This window comes from Convolutriloba macropyga, chromosome 13, assembly GCF_964194025.1.
Source record: "Convolutriloba macropyga chromosome 13, txConMacr16.3, whole genome shotgun sequence".
Taxonomy (NCBI): Eukaryota; Metazoa; Xenacoelomorpha; order Acoela; family Convolutidae; genus Convolutriloba; species Convolutriloba macropyga.
This window is the reverse complement of record NC_134480.1, coordinates 14,179,099-14,205,043: the sequence shown is the minus strand read 5'-3', so window position 1 is coordinate 14,205,043 and position 25,945 is coordinate 14,179,099. Positions and strand designations below refer to the sequence as shown.

Below are 25,945 nucleotides of genomic sequence, written 5' to 3'. Positions count from 1 at the left end.
GTTTAAAGCAAATATTGTACAGGTGTTGGTTTTTTCGTGGAAAATTTGTATTGGAACGTTTTGACTTTTCGAGTGACTTTTACGCCCTTGACTTTCGCTTTGAGTGATCTAAATTTCTTTCTTTTTCACAAGAGTCAGCAGCTGAATCAAATTTCACTACTACAGTCATTCAGTTCACTAATTCCAAGTCAATTCCAAAAGCCAATTCCAAGTGCGCCGAGATTGGTGTAATTTTTTTCACTTAATAAATTTAGTTACCCACATCCCCAACTGAAGTAACCTGCAATAGAGTTGAGCTCCTCTTAGTCGTTCGAAAGCAATTATCCGATGTTAGTCGGCCATGCTTTCTTAGAACTTGTTTTATTAGACCAAAGCACACTTCGACTGCTTTTGGCGATGCCACTTTGTATAGTAATCAACTCGGCCATATTTCAGACTGACTTAACTACAACTATTAACGTGCTTTCGAGCAATGGTAAAAACAAAGCGAATTTATTAAAATATACAATTAACAATTTACAGCTGCAACAGACGAAGCTGGTTGTCTAATTTATACAACTTAAACAATTTACAATGCTTTCAAATTTCTACCTGAGCATTAAATCCATATTATCTGTTTTCCATTGCTTTCGATACATCAATTGATATTAATTTGCCTTTTCGTTTGTCAACTTTCGCCAGTCAATTTATTGCCATGGTTGTGGGTGGCAGTATGGTTGAGGCTATGCGGTTGCTAAGACTCAGTGTCGTCCACGGCTAGTTTCATGGCGTAGTCCTTGTAGTTGATCACACCCTTTTCAGAGTCCACTGCTCCATTCAGCATCTCGTCTAGTTCCTCTTGGCTGAAGGGCTCTCCTGTTACACAATCACTATTATTTTCACAAGTCACATTCCAAACAATTTTGCACTATTCGAGTCCGTTTCTTTATAAATTTTTGACTTACTAGTTGATTCATGAGGTTTTACTGGCAGTTTTTGAGCTGATGTAGAAACGCATAACGCTTTATTAGATAGCAGCAGAGAAACAAATACAAATCAACAAAATGCATATTCACATCTATGAGTGCAAATGAACGCGAGCGCAAAGTAAAAAAAGCAAGAAATTCAAAGCTAAATAACTTCGATATACTAAAAAACAACAAATTGGAGATTAGAAAACAATAACAGAATTTCCCTATTTCACTTTGGTTCCAGGGTTCCATTGATCTAGGGTCATTTCCGTTGAAAGTCAAATGAAGGCAGATTGAAATTCATCATCATTATGCTCATATAATTGCAATGACTGCTATTTGACATAATCTCGTAAACGTGACCAATTTGCACCTTATGTTCACAATGTAATTTAAATATATGGCACAAGCAAGCGTTTAACTATGCTCCAACACAGGTGATCATATCAGAAAAAAACAAATCCAATTAACCTTCTTTAGTGACGTAGTTGGATATCTCCTCCACTGTGAGGTATCCTTTCCTATCAGTGTCTAGTATCTCCAGTGCTCTCAGGATCTTCTCCTCCACACATGGTCTGTATTTCCTCTCCATCAGCACTCTAGTCATCATTGTCTCAAACCTGTCCAACTTAATGTAACCAGTTGGTTCCTCTTCTTCACACTGAAACACGCCATTAAATATTTAATAAGAAACAAAAAATTGAAACAGAGACACGTCGAAGCAACGTGCCACTTGCAAAGCAGTCTTTCTAAACCCAAACCTTGCATAGAATTTAAACGAATGTCACTTAAGGACAGGGTAGATCAAAACACATCAGAATCAAAACACATTTTTATGCAAAAAAGACTCGCACCGTCTAGTATTTTCCCCCGACAAATACAGCTTAGCCCGGCAGATTGTCAAAATAGCTGCCAATTGGACTCACGTGCTGTAGAATATAGAGCCACAAACACATAATTGAGAGTTGTCGATGCAATCAATAATACCTACATAAAATTCAATTTTTTTCAAAAAAATTTGAATTAGTAATTTTAATTTGGCCCTGATGTTAATTGCTAGGACACAGCAGTAAAACAGAAGTAACAGAAGTGTGCATCGTGAAAAAATGCGAGCCAAAAATCGACAGAAGACGAAAAAATGCCAAAAATAACCACCGTTGACCCCACCGATAAACATAACATTGGGATTGAAACAGGTGGAGAAAAAATTGAGGACAACCAAATATTTTCCTAATTGACAAGTGTAATTTGGTCCGCAGTTTCATTAAGTTTGATAAATGTGGTGAACTCAGCCTCTAGATTGGAGGACTATTACCAATTAGCAGAACACTCTGAACACCTTCGCTAACTTAATGCATTGTCTTAAACATTAGGCCATAGTGCACGGGCTATATTGGTTTATTCAATTATTGATTTCGCTTTTTGACCTAAAAAGTATTCGCTTAAATGTGCCGAATCAAAGTTCCAGACCGTGGAAACAGGGAGTAAAATAAATCAGAAATCAAACGTGAAAATGGTGACTTATGCAAAACGAAAAACTTGATGTAAAGAGACTCTCAGAGGTCGAGGGCGACAATAAATTTTAAATAAATAGCCAGAAAACTTCGAAAATGTATGCCAACGCTTATGTTCAATCATTAACTACCCACACAGCAGAAGACACACACTAGAAACAAGAAAGGCAAAAAACATGTAGAACAGATCAGAACGTTTCATTCGAGATCAGCCCATCAAACATAAGCATCTCCCCTCCGTAAAAAAAGCTCAGAAAATAGTTATACAACAGCAATTGAGAAAAATTATTGTGCCAAAAAAACGAAAGCAAATCCCTTATTTTTTTAATGAAACAATCGAATTCAGTATATACTTGTAACAAAATAAAACAAATCACTAACTTCTTACCATAAATCATATAAATTTATTAAATTTCATTCTTTTTAATTTGGAGCCATAAATTTTATAGCATTAACTTCTACGTTTTCCGCCAAAAAATAAATAGCTTTTTAAAGCTACCATCCTACTGCTTGAATTTTTCATTCTGAAGAACCGAAAAACCGTTTAGTTTTTCCCCTATAAGATTGATCGTTTCTTGCTAGCCGAAAATCTAGTGGCATCTAGTTCCCCTCCTATTTTGTATACACTGACAATTGAGTTCATGCCAAACCTCGTTCTGCTATTCTGTCAAATTTTAATCTGTTTAGTTCGAGAGTTATGATGAACGCTTAGAAATCCGTGAACTTTTACGTAATTGTCCGGCGGAAATATATCATGGAAAAATTTTATCGAGAACATCTGTGTTATAAAAAGCTACACAGGAACTAGCTTTATCTCGATGAGAAGATCTCATGCCCTATCGTACTTTTTCTCAGAAGACTACTTTTAGTCCCCAATGAATTTGTCGGTTTAGACGTTGCAAATTTTCCCCATAGTATGGAAAAAATTAGCAGCAAAAGACATGTGCCGTAAGGACTTAAGAAAGGTACTCTTGCACCCAAAGGAATTCGATGCCTGACCACCAACTGACCGAATTTCAGAAGATAAATTTACTGCAGTAGTTCCTTTGAGACAAACATAAAAAAATAGTTGAATCAAAAGTTCATCAAAACTAACTGCGACCAAAAAATAGCAAACAAACAGACAAATTAAAAACCGCAACAAGACCGATAAAGCGTAGCAAAGAAGGCAAAATGACAAACATAGCCGGCAAAAAGCCGCCGTTGAACCACTTGACGCACATTGGGATTGAAATAGAAAAAGAAAAAAATTAAGAGATAGAAATTCACAGAATTTTTCTAAGTGCCAAAGTTTTCTTATTTGGTGTGTAGACTCTCCATATTCGGTTAGCTTCTAAAATTACACCAAACTCAGCTTCTAAAATAAAGGCCTTGACTTTAATACTAATGACAGCTACCAATCGCTTTAATGAACTTTGATACCCTAATGTACTATGACTTAATGACCTTTGAACGTATCCACCACATTACTTAATTCAAAACGTGAAAAAATTTAAAGTCCATTCAGTTGAAACAGTAAATGAAGTAAGTCAGAAGTCAAGCGCGAAAATCGTGACTTATGTTAAACGAAAAACGTGATCAAAAGGTAAAGCGACAAAAATATTTTCAACAATTAAGCAAAATTATCCATAGAAAGCTATTTCCCATCAAATGACTGGCCAAAAATTTTATTACTGCTTCTGTTCAGACACTTACTCACCCAGCACCTGGCAAAATTTATTAAACAACGAAAAATGCAAAGAACGAAAAAGAACCCGGTAAACTTGAGAAATATGTATTTTTGTTTCAGTGAAAAACGCCCTTTCTGACTTCAAGGGCACCTTCTAGGAACAAAACCTATAAAATAGCAGAAAACGAAAGACCAAACAAGATTGCTCAGTTATCTTTTGAAAAAAACAACTCTAAATCATTAACAATTATATCGAAAATCAACCAAAACCACTAAAACAGCCTATTTGAACCACAGGACTCCCTAAATATTATTTTAAAACATTGAAGAGAAATACAAAAACTGCTTTAAAAAAGCGTTTAACATGCCAAAATGGTAAAAATTGCTCAAAATTGAATTAAAACATCATTGTTTGATTCAGACGATCGAAAAAGCTTTTGAACGCACTATTAATAAACGGGTAAACGATTTAAACATCTTTGACAGAAAAAAAGGAGTTTGACAGAAAAAATGCAGAAACCAAAAAACGCCTTGAAAATGCCGCACGTTATCAAAAAAATTGCTCGCTTAACGAAAATTTTTTTTACACCTACTTTTCTCGCTCTCTCTCTCTCTCTCAAAAATATAGCATGAACAGAAAACCACTCTCTTTTCACTCAGCAATTTGACCTAAACACTTTCTTTTCACGCATTTCACTTCCTGTTTCAAATACACTCGAACAAAATTACCGATAAAAAAAGACACTCCACCAATACTCCTCTTCGAGTCGTAAAAAAGGAGAGCGCCTAAATAATAGCCGCTATTAATAATCTTAAATTCAATTTAAAAGTCTAATAAAAACATACAATGTTCTAAACGAGCATGCGTTAACAAATCGATTGATAGACATGATTTTGAGTAGTGCCAGAGGGACATGGAAAGTAAAGATGGGTACTAAAAAGACAGTTAAATGACAAAATTTTAGCACTGACCTCAGTAAGCATGTCATGCAGTTCTCCTTCTGTGGGACAGCAGTCTAAAGATCTGATCACAGTTCCCAGCTCCCTAAACAAACAAACAAACAAACATTCATAGCTAACATTGTTCATAGCTCTCCACGTTTCAGTCCAATGCATAATGATGCTAAGAATATTGACAGACAGGGCGTTTACCCGACAAAGAAAAACTGGGAAATTTAGCCGACAGCTTATTGCTGATTGGTAAACAAATCGGTTTGGTTAAAATATCACTAGTTTGTCCATCCATTACAATTGGTATAGGATCGTGTTGTCGGCTTAAATTCTTGTTTTTTTTTTATCAACGTCTAAGCTCCCTTTTTTGGCGACCGCCACATTGCGGCCGATTGAAATATTTCTACTTGATATGATAATCGTATACTAAATAATCTGAGTAATCTAATACGTCAATGTACACCAGCTAACGCTTCACTGAATGTTACGTTATTTCGGACACAAATCACTTAGAACTGTAGATCAATTTTATGCATTCAAACCCACAAAATTTTACTAAAATCCTACCAATAACATCAGAATAGAACGCCATTCAGAAAAAAGTGAGATATTAACCTGTTGTCAATAGTCTGATTGTTCTCATGGTCGAATATTTCAAAGGCTGCTCTAATCCGCTTCTGTATATCCATCAACACCGCATCTTAACACACATCATATTATTTTTAACTATTTGATTATTATCGAATTAATACTGGATCCAATTCACCTCCAGAGTCTTTGGCTGAATCCATGTTGTTCCCTTCCATTTTGACAACAATACTATCTGAAAAATTTCAGCATGCTTAATTAAGATCCGAATCGAACGAACGTACAACATTCAACCTTAATGTTACAGCACCAAACTTTGCTCATGTTTCAAGTCCAAAAAACTTCTTTTGCTCATAGCAATAACAATATCAGTTTCAGACATTGCAATGAACTATTATCCAAACCACCCGATGTATAGGTTACGAGACTCTGAAAAGTCTGGCATTTACCGAGAACCGCGCAACGGTTCGAGACGCAAGCGAGATAATCGAAGTAACTTGATCAGAGTCACGTAATCGTGCTCGAAGTACGAACGTGCAAGTTTGGTGCTGTATATAGCAAAATCCGGCATTTTAATACCTGCACGTCCTTGTTTCAAGGTGTGATCTGTATTAGACAAATGAAGTAAAAATTGCGAATGCTGAAATTGATGTACTCTCAGTCACTCCTGTTTCATGAAACGCAAGATTCCCGCAAGACTTATTTTCCCAGATCATATGCGTAAAAAGCTTTTTCGGAACTTCAGTCGATGATTATTTTTATTTATGTGAATATTGATTTAGTTAAAGAACTTTCACTTCACTCTGAAAATTTTCTTTCCAATTGCAGAGATAAATTTCACATCATTTTCTTTTACAGTTTTCACAGGTCTTTCACACTGTTTTTACAAGCGGGTCGAATGATTCCGAAACAAAAAACAAATATAGCTTTCAAAACGACATCCAAGCGTTATATAAGGAAACAGCCGAAAAACAAACCAACAATTCCTAATATCTAAAAATATTAAAGAAACCTTGCTCTTCAGAAAAGCAACAATTCTTTGGGAAATCTAGGACTGATATTAACTATTACAAAATGCTTACAACTGTTATCTTGGAGCATAGCAATCTTTATTTACAATTAGGCCCCGAAAATTATATAATTTTTATAGCTCGGCTCAACTGACTTTCAATAAGAATGAACTTTGACAAAAAGTCACTTTAGTTAAGCTAGATGAAACTAACTTTTTCCACTTGTAGGTCAAAAGCTTAATTAATGGAAACAAAAACAGCCGGAAGAAATCAAGAAACGAGATAAATTACTCAAATATTTAGAAATTCAGCGAAAAGCCAACACTCACTGAAAGTTGGTAACAACGCAGAACGTAACTGACTTTCTTCAGACGAATTTCTCTCAAAAACAGGTTAGAGTTTGGCTTTGGTTTTTATCCAGCTTAAGCTCAGCCGCACTAGTTAATCGGGCTCAAAAGTGGAGTGCGTGCAGAATATAGGTGTTGGCGTTGGCGTGTTCGTGTGTGAGTGGGGGGGGGGGGGGGGGGGGTGGGGCAAACCTATTAAACTTCAAAATTTTCATTTTGGCAGCTTTGGCAGACCGTTCATTATGAGCGTCTACCGGTACCAAACTTTTGAGTAAACTTACTCCTTTTTGTAACCAGATTTCACTTTTCCTACCTGAATATATAGTACGAAAGAAACCTACCTAAAAACTTGGCGGATGAAAAGGCGATGCCCTATATGGAAATCTCAGTCAGCGTTTTCAAATTTTACTGAAGTTGAGAAGTGGAACAAACTTTCCGCCGCAAGTTCGTTTTGCGGAAGCGCACTCTGCAAATTTACCGTGAATAGATTTAACTTAACTTGCCCATATTGCAATTCCAAGGACTGGAAGCAAAAATCACTTTTTAAAAAGAGCCGAATTGTCATTTAAAAGAATTGGCTCGAAATATTACTAGAGTTCACAAAGTAGCACCAAAAGTAATTGACGAACAATAGACGCATAATCCACAAGATATGATTAATTGCAGTATAGTTGATCATTTTAGTAATTAATGTTCACAAAAGTGGCAATCAATGCTGCACACTTAATTAAACTCCAATTGAATTAATTGAAGTAATTCAAAACAGGGATGAATAAATCGGGGTTAAACGATAGGGGGTTAAATGAATAGGGGTGAAAAAGCGGGACACCATTCAAAACAGATCATGGAGCAATTTTTGTGATATAAGACGGTTGTACTCGGTGGACAATTAAACGAAATTTAAGCGTGCTTTCCACATTGGGCGTCAAAAGACGGTGGGAAGTTTCAGCCACACTCTTTGCAACTTTTTTGGTACCGGTAGACACTCGTAATGTACACATAGAGCCAAACAAGGCGCTAAAAGAGCATCACAGCAACTTGATGTCCTCGGGCTTTGTCCCATTTCTTTCGACGAAATTTTCAAAATCGCTCAAAAAAAGGACCTATACATCCGGGGTCATCTCCAAGTCTATAGAAAATATTAATGCTGTTCTACTCTAGCTCTATCAGATTCCTAAATGAAAGCAGAGATTCTCCACTGGTCTGAATTTGAGCAAAATTCCAACACAAATTTCCCTCAGCAGGAATCGTTGAGTTTCTGTTCACGCCAGTGAAGTCCTGATTTGAACCAAAACTTCAAAATCAAAAGCACACTTTCTTCGCCCAAGAAAAACCTGCAACTTCTCTCTCTTTCTCAGAAGTTCTCAAAACAGTTTGTGTTATAAATTTACAAATTCCCACTTTGTTATAAATATCTATTTGATAGTGCTACTTGTAACAGGACACTCACAGAATAGGAACATAATCTGTTAATTTGAACGAACGGGGACAATAGCTGAGCTAACACATTAATATTTCTTCTAACAATCTAGTACATAAATAGGACCATTTTCAAAGTAGAGCTTACGAGCTTATCCTCAGTTAACTGAAAAAGTTAGGAAGTTAAGAGCGGGGGAGGCTACTATTTGATCATTTTTTCTCAATCTATACGATAATGTAGCTCTCAAATAACAACCTAAATATCATCATCAATTAGCACCAAGTAAGGTAAATGAAATTTGTTTCAAAAAAGCATTTTCCAGTTTAACTTTAGTTTGCCAACAATTAATCACAAATCATCCTTTTTGACTTGCTTCAATTAAAATATAACTTTCACTTAAAATTCTAGAGATGTTGAATCATCAATTCAACGTTCGGCACACTGTTGCCCATTTCCTCAATTTTGATAGAGCGACAATCGGGGATTTGTCAAGACACATTAACTCAAGTCCAGTTTGAATCATTGAACAAATAGAGCACTCTAATTGAGGTAGAGGTCGCTGTTGAGTCCAGCCGACCATATCGGTGTCGTGATGCTCAGCATTGTTGTAAGCTCAGCTTGCGGGGCTTATGGTGATATTGGTCTGAAACATGATCAATAATCACAAATTCCGTTAACAAGTATATCAATTGCAAGAAGTCAACGATTAATATATAGGTTATGTGACCTTGTTGGAGTCATTTCTAAGCAACTCGATCTTTCAAGTATCAAAAATTAGAAGCTCTGTATTGAGTTATAAAAGTAGCAGACCTATAGTTGTTTTATTTTAAAAATAGAAGCGTATAACAGTATGAGAAATCCTCAAGTCGTAGTAATGATGTATCTTAAATAGACATACGCCAGACAGCTGAAAAAAAAACTTACATAACCGTCTTCAAAGTCACATAACCTAAATTGTGCACCACTTTCAATAACTTGTTAGCAAATTCCATGCTCCTAGGATGATATTTTTAGTCATATTTTTACTCAGAAGGTTCCGGTTGAAATCAGAACATACGCATTAGCATTATTCCAGACACTATACAGTTCTTTCATGGCGACTACCGCTTAAGGACCAATGAGGCAAACAGTGAGGGTTAATTTTATTAGCCATAACGGAATCTACAAAAGCTTAACAAATGATGGATGAAAACAAAGCCGACTATAGTATATCAACCTGTCGATTCGAACGCCAAAGGGTAGGCAATTTATTAAATTTTGTGTCGAAATTCGATAGATAACACACTTAAAGCAACTTTGAAGGACCATTATACACTGAAGCGACTTAACAGGTTGATCACAGAAACTAAAAGGACTCCACTTGACAAATTCAAATCATGACGCTTTGATGATACCCACCGGTAGGTTTTGGAAACCTTAAAATGAAACAGTTTAGCTGCAAAACAAAGATAATTTTACCCTTTCCAGATCTCCAGAATTCCTGCAAGAGTCGCAAAACATTTCCCACAGCGGTAACAAAACATAGCCGGCAGATTGCCGAATTAGACTTGGCTGCTGTAGAATATAGATAGTAACCAAAAAATCAAATGTTTGCATTTTTCACTGCTAATTTTATGATTACTGCAATTTTAGCTGTTGATTTTTTGGTCGCGATGCTTTATTATCAACAGCCTTCATTATATAGGGAACGATCTTTCTTATATCATTGACGTTTAAAAGTAATATCATTATATTGACGTTTAAAAGTAACCCAAAAATTATAGTTGGATGTCGTACAAAGTGAGAAGTCGTAAAAACTCAAACATAGCCGGCAATACAGATAGGCGTGCCGTAAAATACAGATGGAAAAAGATACAGAAGTGAGTTGATAATAGTTATCGCCGCCGCCTATAAAACTTACAAGTTTATTTCAAAGGAGGTTGTTTTTGGGTGCAAAAAAATTTTCCCTGTCGCGTCTCGAACCGGCGATCTCCGGATTAACAGCCAGTCGCCTTAACCACTCGGCTGTCGGACCATACAATCTGTTTTCTTACAATCAACTTTGTTTTAGGAACAGATTCTGTTTCTGAATAACCACAATTTAGGTGACGCAGAAAGCGTGAAATCAAGCGCGAAAAAGCCATTTAAGCAGTGACGAGACAATGTTCTAGAACAAATGTAAAACGAAAATAAAGCGTCAGACGACGAAACAAAAAACATAGCCGGAAGAATTCCGGAAGCGACTCGAAGCACCAAAACTTCACAAAAAGCTGAAGCCAATACCTTTTGTATTAAACCATTAACTCATTACCTCCGCGGGTCTGATCTAAAAATTGGTGAAATTTAAACCACTGTCACCAAGAGAAAGAACATGCAGCAAATTTTATTATTGAAAACGTTTGGTAACGTTAAAAAAGTCTGAAATTTTTAGGATGGTCAAAAAACTGATAGCCTGACAGAGCTGACAGGGCCATCAATTGCCCTCAGATAATTAATGATTCCAATCTCAAAAAGATCGCGAAAGCAAACGGCAGATAAAAACTTTTCAAAAAAGACAGGAAAGTCAAAATTATTCAAAAAAGAGTGCTCAAGAGAAATTACGAATCAGAGAACCACTACAATTAGATTTCTAATCACGGCAATTAAGACAAAAAATAATACATGATTCTTCTTTGTTGTATATATGCTAGACAACATGATTTCATACTAATTCAAAAATTAAATTAATCATAGAAAAACAAAAGCAACAGAATAATATTCAAAGACAAACAATCGTCTAAAAACAATACCAAGCCCGGAAGAAAATTGCAATGAATAGTAAGTCGAAATGTTTGAAAAGACTTTCTAGCAAACTCCCAGTACTGCCTTATTTTGAATTAAATCAATTGCAAAACGAAGAAACCAAGATCTAAGAAAAAGCCGAAATCATTCATTTTTAACAACTGAAAAAATCAATATACCGACAATTAAAAGTAGCTGCCAGGACAAAACTAGAATGATACAAACGAGAATGTGAAGAATATGGACACAATGTTAGCAACACCGTAACAAAAAGACCAATTCTTGATTTTTGAAAGTTAAAAATCAAATTTAAAAAAATAAAGAAAAACGAGTACATTTCACTGATCAGCATTCGAGACATAGAAAAGATAGAAAAGACAACGAGTCATTCGAGACAAAAATCCAACTTGCTGAACAGAATAAAACAAGAAAAAGCAGAATTCAGACATACGAAACAATGAAACATTTTGCAAAAAAGTGGACAAAAAATATTTAAGACTGCATTTATGAAAAAAATTTATCTGTTTTTTCAAAAACTTAACACCAAAAAATGATTGAATTTTTATTGAAACAAAATTAAAGTCCCTCGTGTTCCCCAAAATACTATTTCTAGTGATTAAAAGCAAAAAACAAAAAACTGAAAAAAATTGGCAAAAAACTACGAAAATCGGATTAGAAAATGTACAATTTTATGAAACAAAAATACATCGAGGTAGAAAGAGGCATTGAGTATATTAATTATCAAAGGGAAGTTTCCATATTAAATGATTTTTGACAAACAGCTAAAAGATCCAAAAATGAAGAAATTAATAGAAAAAAAGCCAAAAACTAACTAAAAAATCAAGAAATATGTGCCAATTTCGCATTTGAAACGCATTTTCAGGCTATGCAAAATACTGCGCTATCAATTTCCGGGGTTTACATTTCAACATAGCATCGATTTAAAATTATTTCTACAAAAAACCAAATTACAAGCAAAAAAACTAGGCCACTTAGACGAAAAAACGGCTAAAAACGGTTATCTATATGTGCTATTCAGTCAAAAAATACTTTTCAATGTCAAAAAGTCATTCACTAAACGCAGCGCATGATCAGAAAACTTCTCTCGCTCAGAAAAAATTAGTTCAAACTGCAATTTTACTCGCTTTCGCTTTTAGGTCAAAACATCGTCTGAACGAATAGTACTTCCGGTAAAAAAAAAACCTCAAGAAAACCAATACTCCTCTTCGAGTCGTAAAAAACCAAGAGCACCGCAATATAGCTACGCTCAGCTTACAGCTTCGCAGCTATAATAAGTAAAAACCAGAGGGTCAATAACAGCTCCGCTCAGCCATCGCAGCTAGCAAAACTTATTTTCTGTTCTTTAGTTCTTCCCCATAAAAAGCAATTTTTTCACGTGCGGCATAACATATTTCAACAGCATTTGAGATTAAAAAACCGATCACCATAACTGCCATTCGGTTGGCAAGCTCACCTTGGCTTGTATTCAAGCCAGAGCATCGATACAAACCAAACTCATTGGATTGTCAAAAAATAAGTACATAGTTAAAAGATATAATTGATAAAATTCTAAGAAGAAAAAGATCAAATATTCTCAAATAGCAACTATGGAAACAACTTAGCTGGCAGATTGCCAGAAAATAGCCGCAATATATTCGTAGATCGGCAGTCTAAAAAACAGTAAAAAAGACAGATCAAAAAAATTGTCTTTTGATTGAAAGCTTATCTGTTATATTTTGATTAAAAATCTGTATAAGTTATTGCTGCCTCTAATAGCTGATCTCAAATAACCTTCATTTAGAGTGACACACACCCATTTGACCTTATCTCTTTGAATTAAAGTAAATAAAAGTCAATTTCAAAGTGAGGAAGTCATTTTTGAGAGTGAGGTAAGTCAAGTGTGACCAAAAATTTAATCACGCGAATGAACAAAAAACTCGCTCCACTAAGAGCGAAAAATGACGTCACGCATGCAATTCAGTTGAAATTGCATGAACGAATGAACAAAAAGTGGCTGTGACGTCATATGGTCGTAACAAAAATCATGACGACGAAATAAAAAAACATAGCAGGACAAGTCCTGACGTACAATTCAAAGAATTTTCATTGACTAAACAGAAAACTAGACCTAGAACGGACTATGAATGGATTGGAAAAACCATTTAGAAAAAAATCCGATCTAAAAAATTGAAAAAAACAGTAAAAATCAAAGTGAAATTGCCGCATGTGAACAAAAAACCACTAGCGAGAAAGCGAATTTTTGTTCAAACACCGTTTTCTCACTCTCCTTTAAATTTAGAGCGAAAAAATTTCACGCAGCAAAACCACTCGCTTTTGCGCTCCACTTCCTGTTTCGGCGTGACCAAAATCACCACTCCAATTTGACTTCAAAAATCATGAAAATGTGTGAACAGATCTTAAAAAAAACATAGCAGGACAAGTCCTGACGTACAATTCAAAGAATTTTCATTGACTAAACAGAAAACTAGACCTAGAACGGACTATGAATGGATTGGAAAAACCATTTAGAAAAAAAATCCGATCTAAAAAATTGAAAAAAATAGTAAAAATCAAAGTGAAATTGCCGCATGTGAACAAAAAACCACTAGCGAGAAAGCGAATTTTTGTTCAAACACCGTTTTCTCACTCTACTTTAAATTTGGAGCGAGAAAATTTCACGCCGCAAAACCCCTCGCTTTTTCGCTCCATTTCCTGTTTCGGCGTGACCAAAATCACCACTCCAATTTGACTTCAAAAGTCATGAAAATGTGTGAACAGATCTTAAAAAAAAGACAGCGCCCCAATACAATTCAAATTCTTTGAATTGTAAAAAAACGAAGAGAAGGCCAATAATAGCCCCAGCTATCGCTGTGCGGCTATTAATAACTGACTAGCGTCGGACGAATTGCTCTCGAACAAATGGTTGGCTTCGTCAGTAGCTAGCTGCTCTTTTAAGCGGCGGGTTAAGTGAAGGATAGGGCGTTAGTGGGGTTTAAGTGAGAGGTGGTCAAAGTCTTAAAAACGACCCCTCACACCATGAGAGACTAATGAGCTCTAAGACCCATAGAGATCTTAATGCCCTCAGAATTTAGCTGTTTAAGTACAAAAAGTACAAAATTTTGTAGTACAAAAAATTACAGCAGGACTAACATAATTGCTGCAAACTTCATTTGAGAGCAATTAACATTTCATTTACAGGAAGTAACAACAATGTGCTCAAAAGTGTTGCCTATGTGCTCGTGCTGGCAATTGTGCAATCAAAACCGCCAAGCATCTTTTTAAATTTTTTATTGGATTTCACTTACTGACAGCGTGACAATTTCTGACACCCGAGTCCCTCTTGAAGGTGACGCGGGGTCCAAGTGCAAATATGCTCTGTTCCTTGCGGAGTTGGGCGATTGCGGCAGCCCCGCCAAGGCAGGAGAAGTAGGGGGAGCAGAGGGCTTCTGAGGCGGATATGCGCTGTTTGGGGTCATGGTCCAGGAACTGTAGTAAGAGGGAGAAGCCATTCTGGTCAAGTCTACAACACAACTTAGGATAAATGACATCAGATAACCTCAATATATTTGACCACTTAGGTGAAAATTAAAAAATTTATTGCATTCATTTCCATGTCATTTCAAGTCATTTACATTGATCCATTCCTTTCCAAAAATTTGGCACGAGAGCTTGGGGGTTGCAAATTATATCCACCTAGTAATCTTGGGGGGGGGGGGGGGGGGGGGCACAAACGAGAAGATCCAGATTTCTATATCTTGCCTTTGGAGCTGATGACGCAACTCAAAAGCCGGCTGATGGGGTTGAGAATTGCTGGCAGAGGATGACTTTCTCTGCTGCTGTTGTGTGTAGCTGCTAATATCCAACGATGCTCTCATCTCGTCCAGCTGGGCCTGTGACGTCACAGTTGCCGATATGCCCGCCCCTCGACATAGGAGCTCATCAACAACTTCAGGAGTAGGAACACCCATCTTCTCAAAAATGAGTTCCAACTGCTCCTTGGCACTGTTGCCCGCAAATAGAGGCCGACCAGTGCACATTTCGTACAGAATACAGCCGACACCCCTGGAAAAGAACGATCTGGCTATATGTTGAAAAAAATGTTGGAACAATGATATCGAGGCTGGCTTTCTTGTCTTCAGTCAATTTTTTTGCTCACGCATTGTAGAGAAAAAAGAGAAGAGAAACACCATTCTGCAGCTCCTGAAGTCCTATTTTTAATTTATAAATTAAAACATAACCGACTAAGGTCGGGCGAATTGCTCTCAAACGACGGGCGAGCGGTTGGCTTCGTCAGTAGCTAGCTACCTTTTAGTGAATCTAGTTTTAGCTTAATTGAAGGGCCGCGATGTGAAGGCAGCGGGGCGGGGGGGGGGGGAGAGGTGCAGAGGCGGTGGGGGATTGACGGGCGCAACGGTGAGGGTTTTTTGGCTGCATGGGGCCATGTCCTCACGACCTGAACGATGTGCACGGGTGGGGGCTACTGTGAGAGGGGTGAAGGGGGTGGGGAGGGGGGTCAAGTGGGAGGGTCAAAGAGGGCGGTGAAGTGGGAGGGGAAGAACAGCCCTTAACACCATGAGTACACTTTTCCAAAAACAGTTTCTGTGAATCGCATACCTGGAGATTAGTGAGCTAAAAGCCTATAAGAGAACTTAATGCCCTCTGGGCGTTACCTGTTTATGCAGTTTTTGAGGACGAAAAGTCAAATGGCTCAGATGAAAAAGCGGTCAAGCTAAAAATTGCATTAAAAGACCACAGGACTAATATAAATGCTACAACCTTCGTTTGAGAGCAATTAAATACTCAATTTTGTTGACATCTGAAAACGATGACACATTGAACTTTGGAAGCAAACCACGACAAGGAAGAGATGGGTCGCCAAATTATACGTTAAGGTAACTTTTTGAATATCTATGTTTTTCCAAAACTTAACATGCTTCAGAATGAAAAATGCAGGAAGACAAAAACTTAAAGAAAATCGAATATTCAATTTTTCTAACTCGGCTCTCTTGCACTTTTAACCTATTTTGAGATTAAAGTCCTGAAAATTGTAGAAACTTGCTTCAACTTAATAACTCAAAAATCAGTGGACATGCAAGTTAGAGAATAAAAGAAAGCAAACACAATCTTGCTAAAGAAGAAATCTTGTGTCTATATTTCTATATTTTCATTCCGATCAAAAAAACCTATTTAGAGTTCGAAACGATTGAAACAGCGAAAACTTAACTCGGAACATAGCCTGCAGATTGCCGCAAAATATCCGCCGTTGACGCGCTAGACGCACATCGGGATTGAAACAGAGACGAAAATAGAAATTGACAAAATTTTTTCCTAAGTTTCAAAACTTGTTCTAATTCAATGTACAGTTTCAGTTAGATTCTAAACTTACACTTACTTCAGCTTCTAAACTGAAGGGTATTAAGCTTAATACTAATATCAGCTAGCAATCGTTCTAATGACCTTTGATAACCTAATGCACTATGACTTAATGACCGGGCTTTATCGATTAATCCCGTTTCTTTTGATTTTGCTCTTTTGGCAATGACCGTATTCACTACATTGCTTAATTCAATGCGTGAAAGAATTTAGAATTCATTCAGTTGAAACACTGAGTGAGGCAAGTCAGAAGTCAAACGTGAAAATCGTGACATATGTAAAACGAAAAACTTGATCAAAAGGTAAAGCGAGTTAAAAAAAAGGAGAGCGCCTAAATAATAGCCGTTTGAGAGGCTGACGGCGGCAATTAAACAGGCTTCACAAATCAAAAACGAGCTTTCTGAATGAAAACAAAGTTTTTGGACGAAACAATTAAAATTATCAAAGTGTTTCTGTTTCTCTCCTAAATCTGGAACAGCACTTTTTGACGGTTGTCCGGTATATTCAAATTTCTTCTAATTGAAATCTCAGATAGCGAAAAATTGATGACGTGAACAAAACATTTCAATATACAAAGTTTTCAGAAAGACGGAGTGAAACTCATCTTTTCTTTTGTTTGGCGTATCTTCAGTCGTTGAATTAACTCCGTCTTTTGATAAATTACTAATATAATTTAACATTTTTTCCATCCATACTAAACTCTCAAAAGGTTGAAACGGAAAAAAATTTCTGTGATGATTTCTAAATTTCTATGATTTCTATAACAAATGAAAATTAGCAAAAAAAATGTGCCTGTTTTTTTGCGAGTCACAACCTTTATTCGTCGTGCGCATCGAAATTGTAATTTTGAAAAATTGTAGTTACAAGCGAAAACTATGATTTCAAATTAATCTTGGATAATGTGTTTGATTTTTTCCTGAAAATTACTTGGGCTATTAGATGTTTATTTTATGTTTCTAAATTTTCATAATTGTTGAAACAAAAATTGATTCAAAAATGACGATTGTATGAACGAATGAATTAAAAACAGAGAGAAAACAAAATATTGGTTTTTATTTTTGCGCGTTTAATAGGCAAAGTTGGAATACCGATTAATTTAGGTACCATTAGGGCTAAAATCAGCTTAGATGATTTAATACAGAACTTTTGTCTGAAATTCGATAAAAATTACATGGCAAGCTTGAGAGGAATGTTGCAACATTCTGTGCCAAGCACAAACTCGACGAGACGTCTTGTTATTATATATGGCTAGCTATATTCTTCTGACACATCTATTGATTAGGGCTTCTTAATATCCCGAGCTCTGTCATTTAAGCAATTACAATCCTACCATGGATGAGATTGAATCCAAACAACTATTCGTCCGTTTTGTGAAAAGAATTAAGAATAGTATACCTACTATGTTTCAAGGGATGCGCCATAACTTGCAAATCCAAGAAAACTCCGCTTCATATTTGCGAGACTGCTTTTGAACTCTATTTTAAATGAAACGACATCTTTCAGGCAGATCCCTGAATTTGTATGACAAAGTTATCTCTTAACTATTTGGTTATTACACTGCCTATTTAAGTTGTTTCACTAATAACTGAAAAGAGAAATTGAAGTTTTTTTTAAAAAAAATAAAACATACCACATGTCAATGGAGGCATCATAATGGGTCGATCCGAGGAGAACATCTGGGGGTCGATACCACAGAGTGACCACTTCATTACTGTATGTCTTTGTGGGCACACTTTTGGCTCTGGCCAGTCCGAAGTCTGCCAGTTTGAGTTCCCCTCTGTCGTTGATGAGGAGGTTCTGGGGCTTCAAGTCTCTGTGGAGAATTCGCCTCTGGTGACAGAAAGCGAGGCCTCGCAGGAATTGCACTAGGAAAAGCTGAAACAAATCAAGCACGATTCAACATATCGGTTTGCATTAGCGATTGTTGAACCTTGTTTACGACAGGAGTTAAATTATGTACATATCAATCAACTTATTGATGAATGATTAATCTCCGTAATTAGACAATGCACGTCAATGCCAATGAGATATCTTTATTGCATAAAAGTTATTGTATAAATGAAATGGTACTTTATACATTTTATAGATAAAATCTTATACTCGTTGTTTTTGATACCAATGGTCAGATTAACCGATTTATTTATCCCAAAATCCTTTTTGTCAATATAATTCATTTTAAAAGATTCCCAATACTTTGGCAAGATTCACACGTCTTTTCTGAACGAACAAGCACTCTTTTCAGCACTCTTTTTTATTCAAAAAGAGGCCGCTACTTTCTTAAACCTTAGCTTTAGTAGATCCAATTCGTACATTACCCGAATGTTGTCGGCACTGATGATGTTTTTGCACTGGTCCATGTATTGTTTCAAGTCCCGATCCTGAAACATACACCAGTCACAGCCATAAAGCAAAAGCTCCTTTCTTGCAATGAACCGATGGCTATTCAGGATGCGTAGGTTACGTAAATCTGATCAAGTCACTGAGAAAATCTGGCATTAGTCGAGAAACAATCAGCGGTTTCGTATGTAAGCCAGAATTTTGAAGTAACTTAAGCAGAATTACGTAACCTCTTGCTTGGAACAGGCTAAATTTCAAAGTTTTAAAATCTGGCACTACATATATATCTGGCATTTTATATATCTTGCGCGTGAATGTTTCAATGAAGCTTCAATTTGGTATCTGAAGAAAAGAGAACTAACCAGGTACTCGAACACGAGAGTGAGTACTTCTCCCGTGTGTATGATGTCATGCAGTGTCACGATGTTGGCATGTTTCAGATTCTTCAACAGCGACACTGAAAAGACCACAATATTTCAAACATCTCATTTAGAATTCTAAAGCATACTATGCAGCCAATCTGAGAAATTCATTCATAAATAAAGAAGCAACAGTTTTATCAACCCAGTAATACAGGAAAGATGTTTTCAATACTGATTTGAAAGCTTGAAAAAGTATATCAAATTGTTTACCTATAAATAATTTAATATAGGTAAAACAATCAAAAGCTAAAAATCCATTTATACAAACGATTTGCGAAAATCGACCGCTACCAGGAAGCTTTTAAACCTTTTTATGAGTTTTCAAGTTTCCATTCTGATTAGATTAAACCAGTTCAATTGTGCAATTGCTTAGGATTTTCAAAAAAAATTAAATCTGAGAAATTTAATTGATGGTCAATGATCGGACATAAATGTAACAATAATAGTTTTGATGTTGCAGTTCTATTGGTTAATCCTCTTAAATGTACCTTTTCTTCCCACTAAAACTTACAGTGTGAAAATAACTCGTTGGAATAAAAGGGACTTTGAACCCAGGTTTTGCAGCCAAGATACTAGATAGAAAACAAAAAAAAATATCTAAATAAAAGCAATAATTTATCAGAAATAGAAATAAAATCAACATTACAAAACTGTACAGCGTTGAGATGAGCAAATTTGAGATTATCAATGATAGAGTATGAAAATGACTCACCTTCCCTGATAGCAGTGCATGGTGCACCTTCCTCGTGTTCTAATCTGATCTCTTTCAACGCCACCAAGTTCTCTGTCAAGAGGGAGCGACCCTTGAACACTGTCGCATATGTTCCCTAAACACAAAGTGAAAATTAGCGAGAAGCGACAGAACGAAAAACAAACCTTTAACAACCGTAACAAAGCCTTACAGTTTAAAAAAACGATGGATTCCTCACGGTGTTCATAAAATGTGGGGGGAGGGGATAGGTAGGCAGGGGGAGAAGTCGGAGGTAGGGGGTTTGGTAGGTAGGTGGGTGGGGGGGGGGGGGGGGGGGTAGTTATAGTTTTGATAAGAAGGGGCTTATATGGGATCAAAATTCTCAAAATGACCTCTTCCCCTTGAGCATTACCAGCAGTTTTCAATAACTATATATTACAAAATAAGCTACTGTTAAAGTCCAAGGTTCGAAAACAACGTTCGAAAACAAAGTTTGAAAACAAGGTCCAATGTTCGAAAACAATCAAAAATGTCCAAAATGATGTTGCAATTCTATTGGTTAACCCCCTTAAATGTAACTTTCCCCCACCAAAAATTCAATCAAATTATTGGAAAGTGTAAAAATTAGTTGCTGGAATCTGTTGCAGTTCAAAAATGAGGTAAAAGGACAAATAGAAAATTCAAAATTCAAGTCATGAACAAACTTGCTTTATCTAAAAAGCCCTGTAGAAAACCGATACTCCTCTTCGAGTCTTAAAAACTAGTTAAATACCAAAACTGCTGTGCAAGTCGTCAAACGAAGAGTACATAAGCAATAGTAGTTTGACTACCTCTCTGTGTATTAAAGGAAGATCAGATCATCCTCATATATAAGAGGTTGCATTATAAGAACCAACATATCATATAGATAATGGCACTTATTAAAGATCTCAGTTTTCGTCAGAAATTACAAATGAACTTAATATAAACTTGATGCTTTAGGCAATTCTAGTATTTTCCCAATTTTTAACTTTCAAACGAAAATCAAAAAGAAAAGCAAAAGAAAAGCAAAAATCCATAAACAAAAAAGAAAAAAAAAGACCAGCTTTGCCAAATCCTTCATTATAGAACGTGTAAAGAAACTCACCGTTTTTAAAATGGCTCCTTCCATCTTCCTGTCGACTTTGATTTACTACCCCACTGATGACCCAGTGCTTAAGATTTAGAACAAAAGAACATAACCGACTAACGTTGGAAGAATTGCTCTCAAACGACTAGCGGGAGCTCTAATCTATTGCAGCATGTATCAGTCAGTGGGGTGACTAAAATCGCTGAGAGGGCTTCAAATTACGTCTTTAGAGGTTATTATATACCATTAACCACTAGTAAAATTTGAAGTGAAAATAGTGACACCAATTCCGTCCCCCTTTTGATTTGACTTTTAGTAGTGAAATGCCGTCACTTGAGTTTAAACCCAGACACTTCTAATTGAGATCAAAATTTAAATCACGCAAAACGAAGAGTAAAGGGCGAAAAGTAAAGGGCGTAAAAGTCACTCGAAAAATCAAATTGGTCAGTCAAAAATTTTGCATCAAAGACCAACACGTTTACAATAATTGCTTCAAACTTCGTTCGAGAGAAATTAAACAAGCCAATGCGGAAAAATTAGCCGTGACTTCGAAGGCTAGACATTGGTACCTGACATGAGTGCCTAATCTTATGAATTTAGCCTTATGAGGACTTTCAGCAAAAAATCGCCCACTTACAGCTTACTAAAGCTCTAAGTGCTACATTCGGAATCAATGTCCTAGGGCATTACCAGAGGACGAGCACGAAAAAATGAATAGCTGAGGCAAAATGCATTACAAGAAAAACATGACCCACAACGAGATCAAAAACGAGCTAGTACTTTCGCTGACGTAAACAGAAATGGCAATAATCATTGCAGCACATTTTATATGACTGTTCCTCTCGCTAAATTTCTTTATCATGGGAGGCCTGGAAACCAACAGCATTCGTTAAGTGACAAAATTTTCAGCGAATTTTGCAGACGAGTTTCGGCAACACTTTGCTTATCCATAAAATTTCCTGAAAAAACGTAGTTGCATTTCGCCTTCACATAACATAACCGACTAACTTCCGGAGAATTGCTCTCAAACGACCGTCGAGCGGTTGGATTAGGAAGTAGCCAGCAGGTGCTTAGGGACGAGAGCATAAGGGTGTGACCAGAGTGAAGCGTGTGTGCATGCGTGGGGGGAGGCGGTCAAGCGTTGGGGGGGCAAGCGATGCGGGGGGAGGGTTGCAAAGGCTAGATGAGGGTGGTCAAATCGAGAGGTGGAGGAGGGTGGACACTGGGTGTTGAGGGGGAGAGGGGGGTTGATGGCGAGGGAGGGGGGGGGTGACTGCGGGGTCAAACTTTTAACACATTAAGAACCACCCTTACTCCTCGAAACGGTTTTATGGTGAATCGAATTCTTGGAGTACAGAATAGCTTAGGGCTCTCAGAGAATTTAATGCCCTCCGAGCGCTACCTGTTTATCTCGAGGACGAAAAGTCAAACAGGTCAGATGAAAAATCGCAAAACATAGCTGGCAGATTGCCAGAAAATAGCCGCAATAGATTCGTAGATCCGCAGTTTAAAAAAAAAAACAGTAAAAAAGACAGACCAAAAAAATTTGTCTTTTCATTGAAGGCTGATCTGTTAAATTTTGATTAAAAATCTGTATAAGTTATTGCTGCCTCTATTAGCTGATCTCAAATAACGTTCATTTAGAGTGACACAGACCCATTTGACCTTCTCTTTGATTTAAGGTAAATAAAAGTCAATTTAAAGTGAGGAAGTCGTTTTTGAGAGTGAGGTAAGTGAAGTGTGACCAAAAATTTAATCACGAGAATGAACAAAAAAATTCGCTCCACTAAGAGCGAAAAATGACGTCACGCATGCAATTTAGTTGCAATTGCATGAACGAATGAACAAAAAGTGGCTGTGACGTCATATGGTCGTAACAAAAATCATGACGACGAATTTAAAAAAAAACATAGCCGGAAGAATTCCGGAAGCGACTCGAAGCGCCAAAACTTCACTAACAAAACCGTAATTGCAGCAGAATCCGTTACCTTTTGCATTAAACCATTGATATATTAATTCCCTAGGTCTGCTCTAAAAACTGGTGAAACATAAACCAATGTCACCAGGAGAAACAAAAAGCAAAAATTTATGTTATTAAAAAAACTTTGGTTACGTTAAAAAATCCGAAATGATTAAGATGGTCAAAAAACTGATAGATTGAAAAACTGGACAAACCTATCAATTGCCCTCAAATAATTCATCATTCTAATCTCAAAAAATCGCGAAAGCAAACGGTAGATAAAAATCTCGTAAATATTTTCAGAAAAGAAAGCTGAAAGTTGCAAAAAAGAAAGCTCAAAGGAACAAAGTTGCAGTAAATAATAAAAGTAAAGATTAAATAGAAAGTGGAAATTTTCGAAAAGTCTTGCTAGCAAACTCTCAGTACTGCCATATGTTGAAAGAAATCAATTTCAAACCAAAGAAATGACCAAAATCTAAGAAAAAGCTGAAATCATTCATTCTTTAACAACTGAAAAAATCCATTTATAGAAAATAAAAGCAGGCAGGAGGACAAAGCTAGTATGATACTAACTATAATCTGAAGAATATGGGCACAATGTAAGGAACACCGCAACAAAAAGACATTCTTGATTTTTGAAAGTTAAAAATCAAAATTAAAAAAGATCAAGAAAAACGAGTACATTTCATTTTTCAGCATTCAAGACATAGGAAAGATAACTACTCATCCGATACAAAGATCTATCACCCCGAAGAGAAATAAAAGAGAGGGAAAAGCAGAATCCATAAATACGAAACATCGAAACATTTTGCAAAAAAAGGGTAAAAACTTTTAAGACTGCATTTATGAAAAAGTTTTAAAAAACTGTTTTTCAAAAACCGAACGCAAAAAGATTGAATTTTTTAAAACGACAATAAAGTCCCTCATGTTGCACAAAAAGACTATTTCTAGCAATTACAACCAAAATACAAATAAAAAAATGACAAAAATCGCAAAAAAAACTACCAAAATTGGATTAGCATATGTACAATTTTATAAAACAAAATTACATCGAGGAAGAAAGAGGCGTTCAGTAAAACAAATTATCAAAGGGAAGTTGCCATATTAACTGATATTTGACAAAAATACGGTTAAAAGATCAAAAAAAAGAAATTGATAGAATAAAAACCAAAAAAATAACTAAAAAATCAAGAAATATGTGCCAATTTTCAACTTGAAACGCATTTTCAGGCTCTGCAAAACACTGTGGCATCAATTTCCGAGGTTGATATTTCAATTCAGTATCGAATAAAAACGGCTAAAACGGTTATCTATATGTTGCATTCAGTCAAAAACTACTTTTCAAAGTCAAAAAGTCATTCACTAAACGCAGCGTCATTCAAAAAACTTCTCTCGCTTAGCGAAAATCTGTTCACCAAGACAGCTTTTCTCACTTTCGCTTTTAGGTCACAATGCCACGTGAACAAATCTACTTCCTGTAAAAAAAACCTGTAGAATCTCATTACTCCTCTTCGAGTCGTAAAAAGACCGAGAGAAAACCAATACTCCTCTTCGAGTCGTAAAAAACCAAGAGAAGGCCAATAATAGCCCCAGCTATCGCTGTGCGGCTATTAAAAAGACCATATGACTATTATAATTGCAACAAACTTTGTTTGAGAGCAATTAAACATCATTAAACTCAACAACATTTTGCTGTTCCTCTACTAGCCACTAACAGTAGCACTAAGTCATTAAATAAACATATTAGTTTGAAAATCGGTTGATGTACCGAAGAAGACGAATGTTTAGCTATTTTCCAGAAGTCGCATCAATTTTTTTAAGGAAATCTCATTGTTTGAAAACGGTTAAATTGTTTGAAAACCGTTAAATTGTTTGGAAAAAATTCAATTTTTCAATAAGAAGGGTGCGCCATCTTTTTTTAAACGGAAGAACCAAATTTTTCAGAAACTTTTTTGCATCAAATTCTTGGAATGCGCAGCAGCGTACAGTTACAGTACAGATCTCAATGCTTTTTAAATTATTACCTCTCCAAGTTTCTCCAACTTCTCGTAACTTGTGATTCTGCCGAAGCCCAACTCGTGCAGCGACTCGCGTCTGGACTGTCGACTGATCGGCTGGTTGGAGAAGAGCTGGGTGTTCCGGACAGACATTTGTTTGACAACTTCCGGACTCAGCTGCATTGTAGCGGGCAGCGACAGACGCTTGTTGAGGTTCTAGAGAACAAACATTATCGTATTTTGCAAACAAAACGAGGTCACCAAGATCTACTTGTTCACTTTGTCATTTCTACTCTACTTGCAAAACTCTATGTTAGCATGCTGTGTTTCTGTTCCAACATTTCATGAAATACTAACAGCTTCAGTTTGAATCTCTGCCAAGATAAATTTATTCTAAGTTGAACAAGTTGGGTTAAGTTTGGGCTGTATTTCTAAATATACGCCAAGTTATTAAATGTTTACTCTTGCCTAAAGGTGAAGTTAAAAATAAGTTTAGGCGCATTAAACCAACAGCGTCAAGTTAAGCAGCAGGAACTAGCGTTCAGCGATAACTTCAATAGGGTATAATAGCTGGAAGCTCTATCAAAATCCATTACGAATAACTGTACCTTCACGTGAACGCTACAACGTACACCACAATGCAATACAACGGAATTAGCACTGTTCAAATTCTATAAACGCATTTGTAACTACTTGAATGGCAGGCGTTCATTGAAGTTCATTGAACGAGCAACCAAATCAACAAATCTCGATTGATATGATCTCGATTTTGAAAGACCTTATGCTAGAACCAGTAACATTTTCCGTTTCTTCGAGCTAATATTACAGATAATTTTAAGTCCTCGCTT

At 36.4% G+C, this 25,945-nt stretch overlaps 2 protein-coding genes across 4 annotated transcripts in view; both read right to left on the bottom strand.

Moving 5' to 3' along the window:
* Nucleotides 1–487: 487 nt before the first annotated feature.
* On the bottom strand, nt 488–5,928 carry LOC142351513 (dynein regulatory complex protein 8-like). The gene is made up of 5 exons (XM_075403574.1): nt 5,851–5,928; nt 5,700–5,784; nt 5,106–5,178; nt 1,422–1,611; nt 488–855 (listed from the first exon to the last, which is right to left on the bottom strand). Exons 1-5 carry the CDS (start codon nt 5,888–5,890, stop codon nt 734–736), a joined length of 510 nt encoding a protein of 169 aa, XP_075259689.1. The 5' UTR covers nt 5,891–5,928; the 3' UTR covers nt 488–733.
* Nucleotides 5,929–8,402: 2,474 nt separating this feature from the next.
* LOC142351463 (cyclin-dependent kinase 18-like) overlaps nt 8,403–25,945 on the bottom strand; it is a 46,726-nt gene continuing 29,183 nt past the window's right edge. For 2 of the 3 annotated variants that reach the window (XM_075403489.1, XM_075403491.1), the window contains 8 exons: nt 25,125–25,313; nt 20,054–20,168; nt 19,282–19,376; nt 18,898–18,960; nt 18,213–18,457; nt 14,969–15,271; nt 14,515–14,729; nt 8,403–9,092 (listed from right to left, as the gene is read on the bottom strand). In XM_075403489.1, coding sequence (XP_075259604.1) covers nt 9,046–9,092; nt 14,515–14,729; nt 14,969–15,271; nt 18,213–18,457; nt 18,898–18,960; nt 19,282–19,376; nt 20,054–20,168; nt 25,125–25,313 — 1,272 coding nt within the window. In that variant the 3' untranslated portion in view covers nt 8,403–9,045. Of the gene's footprint in view, nt 9,093–9,847; nt 9,865–14,514; nt 14,730–14,968; nt 15,272–18,212; nt 18,458–18,897; nt 18,961–19,281; nt 19,377–20,053; nt 20,169–25,124; nt 25,314–25,945 lie in introns of all 3 variants that reach the window. The other variant, XM_075403490.1, reaches the window with a different exon arrangement.

Bases quoted from the DNA above. Each gene is read 5' to 3' on its own strand.
- LOC142351513 (XM_075403574.1), bottom strand. From the start codon at position 5,890: ATGGAAGGGAACAACATGGATTCAGCCAAAGACTCTGGAG. The intron at 5,179-5,699 runs GTTAATATCTCA...TTGTTTGTTTAG, and splicing joins AATCAGACTATTGACAACAG to GGAGCTGGGAACTGTGATCA. The intron at 1,612-5,105 runs GTCAGTGCTAAA...GGCGTGTTTCAG, and splicing joins TGCATGACATGCTTACTGAG to TGTGAAGAAGAGGAACCAAC.